The sequence below is a fragment of the Engraulis encrasicolus genome, chromosome 13 (genome assembly GCF_034702125.1).
Source record: "Engraulis encrasicolus isolate BLACKSEA-1 chromosome 13, IST_EnEncr_1.0, whole genome shotgun sequence".
Lineage (NCBI taxonomy): Eukaryota > Metazoa > Chordata > Actinopteri > Clupeiformes > Engraulidae > Engraulis > Engraulis encrasicolus.
The window spans coordinates 52517893-52533094 of record NC_085869.1 but is presented as its reverse complement, the minus strand read 5'-3'; the positions used below and the strand labels follow the sequence as shown (position 1 = coordinate 52533094).

Below are 15202 nucleotides of genomic sequence, written 5' to 3'. Positions count from 1 at the left end.
ACAGAGCTGTTGGCTCCAAGACTAGCAGGTGAAAATCACACATCGTCTACACATTACATTACATTTCTAAAGCGATGTACAGTTACTTTAGCAACAGAGCTGAGGGCTCCTCTACTGTGAGGTAAAACGCCTCTCAACAACATTCACACATCGTCTTAACATTACATTACACTATCTAAAGCGATGTACAGTTACGTTAGGAACAGAGCTGCGACGCCAAAGAAATCCCCTCATCATCATTATCATCGCGAATTATGTCCAAAGAGGATCGCTGCTGTCTTGATCGCTGCTGTCTTGATCGCTGCTGTCTTGATCGCTGCTGTCTTGATCGCTGCTGTCTTGATCGCTGCTGTCTTGATCGCTGCTGGCTTGATCGCTGCTGGCTTGAGCCTCGGCAGAGCCGATTCATAACATTTCTTAAATGTACTTCAGATATGGGGTACAATTCTTCCGCACCATAATTATATTATATTATTTAACATTACATTATCCAAAGCAATGTACAGTTACTGTAGTTACTACAGTGCGGCTGACTGAATGACTGCAGCTGCTAAGGCTGGTAAATCTACCCCACAATTTTATACAACTCCCATACGTCTCACATTGCACAACACCTTCATCTTAACATCACATTTAGTGCAAGTGAGCCACTACAGCTGAAGTGACACATTTGCACATTTTACTGTATCCACATCAATGCACAGGTTGCAGTCCCTCGATGCGTGCCTTTAGAGGCCTTGCTAAAGGGAGTTTTTTTTAAGAAAGACACTGTTGTTGATATTTTTTAATAAGGTCCCACCCTTAAGGGTTTTAAACCTTTTAAAAATGTATTCATGTTAAAAACACATTTAATATATTTATTTATTTGGTTGTTGGTTTTATAGATGTAATATGAATGTTTTCTATCTGTATCAGCCATGATATAGCCATAACGACTGAACTGGCAATAAATGTAAACAATCAATCAGCAGCCTTGCTAAAGGGCACCTCAGACATCCCGACACACACACGCATTCTTTCCTTTTGAGGTGCAGAGTTGAAACCAGTGACCTTCACATTGCACTACATAACATCCGAAGTGACTTGCAGTCAGTTTAGGCACAGGTTACAGTTCCTGGAGCAATATAGTGTTCACTAGGGTGCATCAGTTGCCCCCTATGAAAAGATATCGCCTTGGCCCTATAGTAAAAATGTTCTACACCCAGTAAAAACACACTGTGTAAAATATTTTGAAATTTGGATGAAGTCTACCGGGGCCACCAGCCCCATGAAAATAGAAAATAATGGTGATAGTCAGAATCTTGGAATAGAAATGGACATTTTGCTGCATAAAGCTACCCAATAAAAACATATTGTCTCAGCTCTGTGATAAAAATGTTCTATGCACAGTAAAAACACACTGTGTAAAATATTTTGAAATTTGGATGAAGTCTACCGGGGCCACCAGCCCCATGAAAATAGAAAATAATGGTGATAGTCAAAATCTTGGATAGAAACAGGGCTGGACTGGCCATCGGGCATTTCCCGGTGAGCCCTGCACCCTCGTGGGCCCCCATTTTTTTATTTTTTACATTACTGAAAATAGGGGCCCATGAGGGTGCGGGGCCCACCGGTGAGTCAGTTCTCCGGCACTAATAATAATGAGGGGGCACCCAAAAGTGCCCGGGCCCTATTTATCGCCCAGTCCAGCCCTGAATAGAAATGGACATTTTGCTGCATAAAGCTACCCAATAAAAACATATTGCCTCAGCTGTGTGATAAAAAATGTTCTATGCACAGTAAAATCACTCTGTGGAAAATGTGTTGAAATTTGGATTAATTCTACTGGGTCCACCAGGCCCATGAAAATACAAAACAATGGTGATAGTGATGGGCAACCTGGATTCCAAAGTCCAGTGCCACATATTCCAAATATAGCCAATATAATGAACCAGCTGACCCACTGCCAGTATCAAGCAAGAGATTGTGAAGTTGTATGACTTTTGTGTGCTTCACCTGTGGGCCTACAGGATTGTACAGGTAGCTGTTAATACCTGGTGGAGCATCTGTACTAAAGCTGTGAATGCTCCTTGGAATAACTTGTTTTTTCAAGAAATCCCTGCAGTAGTTCAATAGAGTACATACAATACAACTGTATGTGATGTTGGAAAGAGTGGCTTCCCAAAACCTGTACTTAAGTGGCTTCTAGGTATGTCATGGGTATCACCAGGTCCAGAGTCCATTGCCAAGGGCCTCTCAGGTAAGTTATGGTACTCATCTGATGGAGTAAAGTGAAATACTACCACAGGCGATGGGATAAAGAAGTAATGGCACTCTTCAATACAGTTGTATTGACTGCCTTGTAGCCTAGGCATTCCAAGGAACATTCACAGCTTTAGTACAGATGTTCCTCCATGAATTGTAGGCCCACAGGTGAAACACACAAATACTTGTATAACAGTCATGCAGCTTTGCAATCTCTTGCTTGGTACTAGCAGTGGTCCAAGGTAGCAAGGAATTTATATTGTGTTGCAAAAGAGCAAATTTGCCTAAATATAGCAGTTTGACCATCAGTCTGTCCTGAGACTGAAGTCTGTGTAAGTGGATCGACTGAATACACAACCTGCTTAGATATTCCTTCTGTTTGTGCTCCCAATACAGGTGATCTCACTCATTAATTACCTCATCAACCTGGCTTAAGTGGTAATTAGGCTCAGCTGGTTCATTATATTGGCTGGGGCAAATGTGTCACGCGGTTTGTCCACCTCTGTTTTAAGACAATGGCAAACCTAGATTCAAAAGCTACAATCCAGTGCCACAGATTTCAAATTACCTGGTTTTACCTGTCCAATTGCCTTAACTGGAAAGGTAAAACTAGGTATGTCATTTGGAATATGTGGCACTGGACTTCAGCTTTGGAATCCAGGTTGCCCATCACCATCACCATTATTTTGTATTTTCATGGGCCTGGTGGACCCGGTAGAATTCATCTAAATTTCAACATATTTTACACAGAGTGATTTTACTGTGCATAGAACATTTTTATCATAGAAGACAATATGTTTTTATTGGGTAGCTTTATGCAGCAAAATGTCCATTTCTATTCCAAGATTTTGACTATCACCATTATTTTCTATTTTCATGGGGCTGGTGGCCCCGGTAGACTTCATCCAAATTTCAAAATATTTTACACAGTGTGTTTTTACTGGGTGTAGAACATTTTTACTATAGGGCCAAGGCAATATCTTTTCATAGGGGGCATCTGATGCACCCTAGTGTTCACTGCAGTCTCCCTAATGGTACAGGAAATCTGTGACCTTCTGATTTCAAGACCTAACCCCTGACCTAATGAGGCCACAGCGGCCCGTCATCTCTGACAATTACCGCACAGACACACTCTCGTTTTTTTCTTTTTGCCTTTTCGTTTTCGTCAAGGGAGTAAATAAAAGCCAGAAACCCATTACGACGTGCTGTACACTGCCAAGCTAAGTTATGAGCGTGCGTTATAGCCCTATAATTAACAGGAGGAGGAACGGACCTGAGACGATCATAGGCTTTGGTGTTGCGTTACATTGGTTTAGACATAAGTGCGTCAGGGGCCTGCACTGCACTGCACTGCACTGCACTGCACTGCACTGCACTGCACTGCACTGCACTGCATAGTATGATCAGGTTGCCATGGTGAACATGAGAGGCAATGTATGTCACCAGTGTTTGCTGTGCTCGCCAATTCATCACCACACACACACACACACGCACACACACACACACACACACACGGGTCAAAGACGAGACGTGCATTTTTTTTGTTCCGCACTCATTTAACTATCAAAAAAGTAAATTAATGAATTTTGAATGTTATGCTGATAAACAGCATAGTCTGGTGTCTCATTTCAGTAACATTTAATGAAAAATAATTGTGAATGTATGTGTTAAATAATCTCATAAAGTGCAAAAACGTCATTCAGTGTAATGGTCCGAACTTAAAAATCATCAATACATCCTTGAATAATTATGCAAAATGACGAACAAAATTCTTTTTTCACTCTCTGGGCATAATTCTAGAAGTGTTCTTGTTATTGTATCAAAAGCACGTTTCATTACCATTTTGTTTTGATATTCAAATCATCTGGGGACTTTTGTCCGGATTTTCAATTCCTTAGATATCATTCAGTGTAATAAGATCAACATGGTGCTTTTAAATCATAATAAAAAGTGATAGTCACACACAATATGTGACATCATCAAAAGGAACCCTAGGGACCCCTTAAGTGATGATGCAAAGGGAGAATCTTGTTCTTCAATAGTCAAAAATTCTGTATTTTTATCTTGTGGTAACAGCGTCCACAAAAACAGATGTCATTCAGTGAAATGTCAAAAAACACTTTTATACTCAGATATTCATCCAAACAAGCATATTTTCTAAATAGACATAGTAAACATTGTGGGTCAAAGTCATCGTCTCATGTAGGTGACTAACTGTGTGCTTGTGAAAAGGTAAAGATAAGGTGAAAAGTATTTGGTCGTCCTTCAGTGTAAGAGATGTCATTCAGTGACATGCAGTGTAAGGGCCATTTCATTCAGTGTAATCAGTTCATGGTTGTATATTAAGAATCAAAACGGCAATATAAGTTGCAATATTACTCTAAGATACAATAATATGATGATACTACTTGAAATTATGACTTTTATTGTTATTTCCATTATAACCTTGTTATTGCCATGTAGCATCTATATTACTGGGTAGATTCTGGGATTTTGGAAGTTGTACATGAATTATCAGAACACCCTAAGTCACAATCCCCGAAATATGCAGGTTAACAGACAAAACATTCTTTTTTTTGTTTTAGGCCTAAGTAGTAGCCTACCTCTAAGCTTGTGATCTTGGAAGTTCTTCAAAAGACATTTTAATGCCCCAATATTAAGTAAAATACCAATTATTTGACAACATCTATTTCTGTTGTCGCTCATTCAGGACGTTGAGTACTGTAGTATGATGGTAACAATATGATAGCAATGAAAAGTAGCTGTTTATATAGGCTTTTTTGCCAAGGCATCATTCAGTGTAATAGTTGTGGTCATTCAGTGAAATGCACATTTTTATGTGAAAATAAAGTCAAATTCTTACGAAACTTATTTGTTTAGCACAACAAATGCGGGGGGAAAAAAAAAATGAATAATTGTGCATTTTAAACTGATTTTCTCTTCAGTGGAAAAACTTCTTAAAGCCAAATGGGTGAAATGCACTCGGTGAAAGACTACAAACACTGCAAAAACTATTTGCAAATGCCTTTCACTAGAAATTTTAGGTTTGATGAAGACCTTAAATATAGGCCTTTAATATGGTATGTAGCTTATTTCAGTTTTTTAACGTCATCTATATGTTTTTGGCATTATTAACAGTTTAACACCGTATTACACTGAATGACATTTTATGGGTGAAAATGGGGTAAAATGCATGTTCCTTACTATTTTCTGAACAGAAAATAATAAACTTAATCACTCTACACTCCAATGTACCCAAAAAAGTTGAAGAACGGTGTCAGGGAACAGTTTTATTTCTTGGAGTCCTGAAAACCCTGTTTCGTCTTTGACCCACACACACACTGATGATGAGAATCTCACAGACAGCAGGCAGATAAGTGGCAGCGCAATAAACCCCAACATAATGAGGTTTGCCTAGCTGTGTGTGCTCAGGCTGTGTGTGTGTGTGTTTGTGTGTGTGTGGTTCCTTCTCTTTGTATGCTTGTTTCGATGTGTTTCTGTGTCTGTGTGTGTTTGTGTCTTTCTTTGTACGAGTACGCATGTTTCATATTTATTCTCCGAGCTATTTTCCCATGCTGAACCGCAGTGCCAACCTAACCTCTACCTCATCTGATCTGTGAAAGGTTTCATTCATTATATGCGAAATCGGCGCTTGTGTGCGCTATCATCACATTCCTCAGTAATTTCTGTGGAGTCACGTTGCCCGTTTTTTTTTTCTTCTTTTTTCTAAGAAAGTATGTGAGTAAACATAATTCACTGCACAGCGGCACCCGTTGGGTATACATTTACAAAGGGTGTTCTGTTGGTGTTTTATGTAAGTTCAATTCAATGGCAGGCTTTGAACTGATTAAACTCCAGAGTGATTGCATGAGTTAGGAAAAAAATGAGAGGTCCTGCGATGACCTTTTTCCGTTCAGAAACAAGTTTTAACCAGTGATGTTAGCAGCACATTGGCCCATTGCACTGCTAAATGTTATGATGATGAATTGTTCCTTTTATGTTCTATATGTAAATATTACTGCGTGCCATGTTCTCATAAAACGCTACTGGAAGGTCACCAAGAGATTAAGGAAACATGTCGCAGCAGAAATACGGAATCCACATGCAACAACCATGCAGCCTGAGTATTTGCCTGTTTATAACTTGATTTCGAATCCACAAGTTCTATTTATGTTTTGATTTTGTTGTTCACTTCTCGCCCCCTTGAGGGGGAAACGAGGCTCCACAGTAATTTTGGGTTTGGTCGCCGTATCTGTTTTGACCACTATAGAAGCATAGAGGCACTTTATATATAACCCTCTTGCACTTTTTCTTTTGTCCTTTAATGTATTTACTTTCCGAAGAAATCCATTGTCAATATGCGCCTTATAAGTTAGTCACACTGGAAATTCCATTGCCACTTTTTCTCATACAACTCCCTCTACCCCCCCCAACCCCAAACTTTCATTATTTTTCTTTTCACCAAAAATATGTGAGCACGTTGCCCTTTGCTTTGACCCCTGCCAGAGGCTGGCTATCCATCTCCTCTTATCAACACATCTCAGACACCCATCAGTGTCACGGTGACAAGAGCGACTCGCTCACTTGCTGCTCACAGGGACAAGTGCCTTCTATCTCTCTCTCTCTCTCTCTCCTTTTCTATTCTCTCTTTATATCTGTCTGCCTGAATGTGTGTCAGTGTCTCTATTTCTCTTGTCGTGTCTGTTTCTCTCTCTCTCTCTTTCTTGCACTTTTTCTCTGTCTTTCTGTCCTTCTCTCTCCCTCCTTTGCTCTGTCTCTGTGAGTGAGCACACATGGCGTGCAAGACACCCGTTGCTCAAAGAGCAACAAATGCGCTGTAGCTCCACACAGGCGCTTGTTCCAGCATGCCGTTGAACCTGTTTACCTGCCGCCTGTCGTAACCGGATCGATTTGTTTTTTTGGAACGCGGCCCGAATGCGCGCCACACCGCGGCCATGCCTTCACCTCGCCGTGGCTACAGGAAGCAGGGGCGGGCGGGCGGGCGGGCGGGCGGCCGTGCCTGCACGCGAGCGAGCGACCAAGCAAGCGAGCAGGCAGCACGTGGGTGCCAAGCACACGACAGGTCCGCTCACCTTTCCTCTCACTTTCTCAAGGCGTCCAAACACTCGGCACTGTTTGCCCACTTACTCACAGTCAAGCGATTGTAAAGCCTTGGCTGCCCCAGTACTCAGCACTGCCTTCCTGCCTGCTCACTCCATTGTGTAAAAGACTTGGGAGTTGATGTTGTGCGTGCCATTTAGGTGAAATATTTGTCATCTCAAAAACAGACATGACAAGAACACTTTTACTTGATGTATGTTTCACTCCACCCACGTTTTTCTTTCTTTTTTTATTCCTTTTTTATATTCACTTCAAATCCCGGTCATGATAAATGACGAAAAAGTCTATGCCTGGTAGCTTAGCAAAAAAAAAGTGGAGAGCTTGGGGAGCTTGAAAGCAGGCATCGTGTTCTGACAGGGAGACTAAAGAACCACAGTATAAAGAGCCTGCAGGGAGACGCCTCTTCATGATGAACGAGGGCATTGCAGGTAAATCGGGTAAACAGTAAAAAGAAATAAATAAATAAAATTAACGCAGCGCTGATTTTTTTTCTTCTTCTGCAAACCTTACAGTAATGTTTCCAGAAGCATTTTGGTGCTTCGTCTCCTTGGAGCAGGGCCAAATGCGTGTGGTAATTAACACTATTGCACTCTAGGCCAGGGACTCCAGCAAACCACAACTAAGCAAATTTTGAGGTCTGGAGCGGCGCTTCTGTCTGTAGTTCTCCATGGCAGACAGACTGTTCAGCCCCCAAACACACTGTAGGGCAACCGAGGATGAAAATGACTTGGTGTTGCTTCACTAACCGTATACCTTACTTGTTGCATTTCTGTCTTCCTGAATGTCTTCGTTTCTTTACTATGTGTATGTAAAGAACTCAGCATTATTTCAATCGGATAGTATCCACTACGAGTGTGTAGTTTTGAATTTATTATGTGTATACTAAGTTTATATGTCACTCACTATTTCTAATGCTTTCTCTGTGCTTTCACATGAGAATGCTTTCACAGTACATTGCAGAGAATGTGGTTATCTGTATCCAGACTATGTGCTGTATGTATCCTATGCACATGTGTGGGTCAATGACATTTTTTTGGGGCTCTGACATCAGGTGGTACAACCACCCATAAATTAGTTAGTAATTAATGTACTGCAATGAATCTGCTTCTGAGATAGTCCACCCAAAAATGAAAAAATATTGATTCCATTCAATCCCACCCTGACATGTGCTGCCATTAAAATGTTGTGTGTGTGTGTGTGTGTGTGTGTGTGTGTGTGTGTGTGTGTGTGTGTGCGTGTGCGTGTGCGTGTGCGTGTGCGTGTGCGTGTGCGTGTGCGTGTGCGTGTGCGTGTGCGTGTGCGTGTGCGTGTGCGTGTGCGTGTGCGCGTGCGCGTGCGCGTGCGCGTGCGCGTGCGCGTGCGCGCGCGTGTGCGTGTGTGCGTGATGTCCTAGGTCCCTTTCTCTAATGCGGTCTGTTTGTTTGTGTTTCCACCCAGTACGGAGTGCGTGGACAGGCGAGACGTGAAGGACGTCTTCTTTTGCTGCTGTGAGGGGAACATGTGCAATGACAAGTTCTTCTACAACCCCGACACCGTCAAACGTAAGCAACCAACCACCACCTCTTCATTTCCTCTCTCACTCACTCTGTGGCCGAAACCCAAATGTTTAGCCTTCAGTCACTACATAGTGCTTAGTGTAGAAACTAAAATAATTCAGTTTGTGCTACCCTATGAAGTCCACTTACATAGGGAACCAGGAAAGTCTGCCCTGTCTTTTTCTCACTCTGTTCTTTCTGTTGTTGCCTATTGCTCTAATGCATGTCATGCACAGTGCAAACACAAATGCAATGTCTGTTATTACTTGGCCAGTCTTAAACTACTTAAAGCAGGTTTTTGTACTATTTGATTTTGTTTTGTTCTTGCCTCTGTTATGCTGTAGGCGTTGCAGTGCATGCAGTCAACACATTTTTTTGTAATTTTCCCTGTTATTGCCTTTGCAGAAGATCCTAACTTGTCCACATATTCTCTCTGCTTTTTACCTTGTTATGGCTCTTGCAGCAGGACCATAAATTGTCTTTGCAGCTGTCATTGGCTCCCTAATTAGGTGCAACTATTTCGGTGCGTGGGCCGCATTGTCTTTCAGAACAGAGATGTGTAAAATTTACACTGAGTCAAGAAGCAGGTGTGCTCTCAGGTAGGGAGGGGAAAAATGATGACGCTGCTCAAACAACCTGGAGTAGAGTGGTGGGATTCAGGGTGGCTTGCTTGGTCTGGTTTGGGCTTAGTAAGTAGGGCTGGGAATCGATCCAAATTTCCTTTCGATTCCGATCCAGAAGGTCACGATCCAATTCGATCCGATTCGACTCAATATCGATCTTCTGTATTGCAGGGTTGTCACTTTAACCCATTTATGACTAAAATTCTAAGACCGGCTATAAAAACCTAAATATCTCAACCTTTGATACCCACACAAACATGAAATACCTTGGTATGGAAGAAAGAAGTGGGAAACTTCTGTGAGAGAGAAAGGTGGGAAAACACTGGCACTATTTTCTTGAACAGGCCGTCTGTATTTGTGCATGTTGTGTACATGAATGTGGAAGAAAGCTACAGGATGTGGTTGAGAAAATAGCACCTATAATCATCGGCAAAAGATCGATCCACAAAGTTGTGAATCGATATCACATTTTTCGAACGTGAATCGATATTGGATTGCGATTCAATCTTTTGAACCCAGCCCTATTAGTAAGTGACTTAAGATGGATAATGAGCCTTAATTATCCCCAAGGGGAAGTTTTCACTTCCATCACAACTTGACAACATGTAGACATACCGCATACATGACAGACATGAAGACATCAACACCATTGACCATGTTATTGGTAATGAACAAGTTGCAATGCTTTGTGTCTACAATATCAGAGGATGAGGCCTTGGAATCATGCCTTGCGTTGTTAAGATTTGGCATGACCATATCAGGTTTGAGTTTGTAGACACAATGGTAGGTGAAGGATTTAGGGGTTAGTATTGATATTTGTTGCTGCCTTGTCTGCTTATGGCTGATTTGAGCATTTTTTTGTTTGTGTGTGGTTTGTTTTTGGTTGATTGATCAAATGATCAAATTTCGGCACTATTCGCTATAATATATAGCGGCTATACTATATATTGTATAAGCGCTCTCCTTACTTGGAACAGAGAAACCTATTCTTTTAACAGAAATTCTCGTAAGCTTTCACATCATGATCCTGAGGAGTCTTAGATATATTTCCTTTCTGACCAATACACTTCGAGCCAAATGCTAACCAATGCTAGTGGCCTCCGATTATAATGCATTTTGCACTATGGATCCCCTGCCGTGACTTTTTTTCACGTTAGCGTCCATACAACGCTTCATACGTTTAAAAGCAAAAAGATGGGATGAAAAGCCGTTCTATTCTTTTTTGCACATTACAAATCTGCAAAGGCGGAACAATAATGTCAGCGGATTGGAATGCTTTTCGACACACTATACAGTGTCACTTCACTCCTCTATCGGCTGACAGTAAGCACCCTTTTAAGTGGGGATGATGGATGAAAAGCCGACTGCTGTCACTCCACGCTCTTATTCCCACCCCCTCCTCTCTCTTTCTCTCTCTTCTCTTGCTCTTTTGTTCTCTCTCTATCTTTTCCCTTGTCTCTTCTTTTTTTCTTCTCTTTCTTTTCGCCGAGCCATGTGCCGCTCCCTTCTTTTTTTCTCTCTCTCTGTCTCTCTGTGTTTGCATGCATGCCGATGGCGTCTCGCTTCATCGCGCCCCGGCGCTGTGCTGTGCTGTACTGTGTTACTGTGCTGTACTGCGCGGGCCCCTTTGTTGGAGCTCTCCCTCGGGGAACGAGATCTCCGCAGCGCATAAATCCACTTTCCACCAAGCCTCAACACAACAACAGCAGCAGCTACAGCAGCATTAGGACAAGTAGCAGCAGTAGCAGCAGCAGTATTAGGAGTAGCAGCAGCAGTAATGGCGGCAGTGGGGCTGGTGGTAGTGGTGGTGGTGGCGGTGGTGGTGGTGGCGGTGGCGGCTGAAGGAGGAGGGAGGACAGGTTTACCAGTGCAAGGGAAGCTGGCACAGAAATGGCTGTTGAGAGGGGCGTGCGTGCGTGCGTGTGTGTGAGTGTGAATGACTGTGGTTATGTTGGTGGTGGCACCAGCGCGTGTCGTCCCGTTTCCCTTTTCCGCCTCCAGGTTTGTTGTGCAACGCTTCGCAACCAAATTGTGGTGTTTGAGGCATCCTGCTGGGACCAACACCCACCACCACCCCACCCCCCCTCTACCAGCCTATTGAGCTCCTCTCTACGGGAAGCACCAGAGGACACATTTATTATGCAGACAGAGAAACTCATTTTTATGCACGTAGCAGCGGTCATGTGCAGTTTAAAAACAGCAGCACCATCACTGCTTCCCGTTTACCTCACCGTTACTCCTACTCCTTTTTTTCATTTTTATACCTTGCAGCGTGTAGCTGACCGTATGTTGTACAGGCGGTAATTTATTCCTCCTAACCAGGGGGCGCTAGAGAAACAGAGGGTTTGTCATGCATCTTGCCACGCTACACGGCTCCCCTTTGCGTGAGTGCCCCCGTGCTGGCATGCCTCGTGCCCACAGAGCGGCAGAGATTGCCGTGCCGTGCCATACAGTGCCGTGCCTCGTCTTCCAGATTACCAGAGCAGATCTCTCCCTCTCTCTCCCTCTCTCTCCCTCTCTCTCCCTCTCTCTCTCTCTCTCTCTCTCTCTCTCTCTCTCTCTCTCTCTCTCTCTCTCTCTCTCGTGTGTGAGAGAGAAGATCTCTGTGTGTGTGTGTGTGTTGTCGGCTTGATCTCTGCTGAGCTATCTGACCACACTGTTAAACATCCTCTTAGTGAAATGAGGTGCAGGAGGAGGTGTGGGTGAGGGCTAGGGTGAGGGTTTTTTTTTTTTCTGGACTTGCCGTGTGTATGTGTTGGTCCGCCACTAGCAATCACAATATGGCTGCCCTTTACTGTGCGGACTTACTGTAAAGAGGGGGATATGGATAAGGGAAAAATGAGAGCTGGATTGAAATGCACACAGGCGTGCACACACACGCACAAGCACAAGCACACGCACGCACGCACACACACACACGCACAGCACGCCTGTGGTCATTGAGTGTGGCAGGGACTACTGTACACACTATACAGTGCCGCAAATGTTTTTATGTAGCCCGGAGCCCAGGAGAGGTTGAGGGGTGGGGGGTTGGATTGAGTTAGTCGGTACGGTAGTAGGGGGTCTGACTGACTTATGCAACGGAAGACCTATTTCCAGCGTTGAGTCACTGCGCTCGGAATGCCCTGGATGTAAACGCATCACCCCATCACTTCCCACCCCCCACCCCCCAAAGACCTACAAGATACACAGTCCCCCTCTTTCGCTCTCGTTCTCTCTTTCTCGCACGCTCTCTCTCCCTCGCTCCCTCTTTTTTTTACCTAGCAACAAACCGTGTGCGTGTGTGCCTGGGAGCCCACTACACCCCCACACTGTGTGTGCATGTGATGCGTGTGTGTATTGCGTGCCCGTGCATGCGTGTGCGTGTGTGTATATGTATATGGAAGCAGGCGAGGGGAGGAGCCAACATGACCTTGTGACCGCGGAAGTTTCATGCTTGAGTGCAGTGTTGGTGTGTGTGTGTGTGTGTGTGTGTGTGTGTGTGTGTGTGTGTGTGTGTGTGTGTGTGTGTGTGTGTGTGTGTGTGTGTGTGTGTGTGTGTGTGTGTGTGTGTGTGTGTGTGTGTGTGTGTGACTGAGTGAGTGTGTGTGTGTGTGACAGTGAGTGAGTGTGTGTATGTGTGTGTGCGAGACAGTGTGTGTGTGTGTGTGTGTGTGTGTGTGTGTGTGTGTGTGTGTGTGTGTGTGTGTGTGTGTGTGTGACAGTGAGTGAGTGTGCTTGTGTACAGTGTGGCAGTCCCAATGCCCGGAGAGAGAGAGCGAGCGAGAGAGAGCGTGGGGGAGGGGTAGAAAGGTTTTGGTTGAGTGGAAGGGGGAGATGGAGGGAGGGGAAGAGAGAGAGATGGAGAGAGCGAGAGGGAGGGAGAGAGAGAGAGGAAGAGGGGGGGAGGGGCTATATGGTTGTATTTTCCAGCTCACATGGGCTAATCCAGGGTCCTTAACCCACATCCAGCTTAAATGGAACACAGGCAAGGGAGATGGAAGAGAGGGGTTATAGAGAGAGAAAGAGGGAGAGAGAGAGGGGGGGAGGGGGAGAGAGGGAGAGATAAAGGTCGTAATGGCACAGGAACAATACTGCAGAAATGAAGCTGAAATGAAATCGACTTGAACCATGGCACACAAACTCTCACACACACAGCTCACAGCAGGGCAGGGAAGCACGCAGCTCACAAACATACTGGCACACAGAGAGCAAAGGTAGAGAGAATGACAAGCAGTGGAGTGAGAGAGAGGATTGGGGGATGACTGGGAGAGAGAGAGAGGCAGCAGAGGACAGGAGTGGGGGATGAAGCACTGTGACATGGCGGTGGCACGAGAGAGCGCGTGCGAGATTAGAGTGGCGAGGGCACGACAGTTGCCACGTGGGAACCGAGCAGCCAAATCTGAATCTGTGGCACGGAGTGGCCCCTAACCACTGGCATGCAATGGCACTAGCCACTGGGTGTGTTTGTGTGCGTGTATGTGTGTAGGGGCTGGCTGGACGGACATAGGAGAGTAGAGAGGGGATAATGCAACAGGATAGTAGAATGGCCTGCTTTTAAAGATTTTTGGGGTACAACTTTATTTGACAGGACGGTTTGAGAAGTAGACGGGAAGCGAAATGGTCAGTGTGCGGGAGTTTCTTCAAGTTGTTTGCTGAGTGACCCATGGGCCCATTTCCGACGCACCTGCCAGCTGAGGTGTGCGGAAAAAATTCAAATTTAATCTTCATAACTTTGACATGGTTGGTAAACTAACGGCTACATTTAGTGTAGTTGTTGTACTACCCTGGAACTGGACAGATGGAGTGTGGAGAAGGCTAGAGATGAGTTGTAAGGATTTTCCCCCAGTTCTTCTAGAATTTTACTCGAACACTCTACACCTCCCATAAAAGTCTATGTTAAAAATCTCGAAAAGTCTCATCATAATGAGAACTCAACATTTTTGCAAAATTCTAATCACATATTTGTGATCGTACTCCTCAAAGATGAATTGACTCATAGACTGAAGAGAAGGCTACAGATTAATTGGTCAATAGTCAGTTGTGGAAGGAAGAATGATTAGGTAACCTGTAGGGTCGGGTAAAGGGCATGATATTGGAGTATTGAGTGGATGGGAAGGGACATGAAGGCAGAAAACAACAAACAGCAAAGAGGTATAGAGATGAAGGAGGGAAGGAAAGGGCTGAGTGAGTTACTAGAAAGAGAGAGTTTGGGGGCCCTCGCAATTAGTTTGAACAGGACACGCCGGTAACCTCCTCTCCACTCACAAACAACTACAGCTGAATGGATTTTGCAGGGCCCGGTCGGGCAACAGAGCTAGATTGTGTGTGTGCGTGCAAGCAAGCAATGCGAGGCAAAGCTAGCAAGCCTCTTTCTCTCTTTCTCTCTTTCTCTCTCTCTCTCTCTCTCTCTCTCGCGCACTTTTGCTCTCTCTCGCGCACTTTTGCTCTCGCTCCCTCTCTCCCTCTCTCTAACAGCCCCCTTTTCATTGGGACTGGCGTCTTTTCTCCCACGTCATGACAATAAACAATCGACAACAAGCGCTCTCTCACAAATTTTAAGCTGGCTCAGGGAAACGGTGGATTTTGTTTACAAATGTTGTGCTCTGTCTTTCTTTTTTTTCAATTTGTATAAAAACACACACACAGTTCCCAGTGTCCCATTGCAGTTAGCGTGTTATTTTTAAAGCTCCTTCAAAT

At 44.2% G+C, this 15202-nt stretch overlaps 1 protein-coding gene across 1 annotated transcript in view; it reads left to right on the top strand.

The window, feature by feature from the left end:
* The window catches only part of acvr2aa (activin A receptor type 2Aa), a 58091-nt gene that overhangs the window by 14122 nt on the left and 28767 nt on the right, over positions 1 to 15202 (top strand). The window contains exon 3 of the mRNA XM_063214237.1: positions 8803 to 8906. Coding sequence (XP_063070307.1) covers positions 8803 to 8906 — 104 coding nt within the window. The remainder of the gene's footprint in view (positions 1 to 8802; positions 8907 to 15202) is intronic.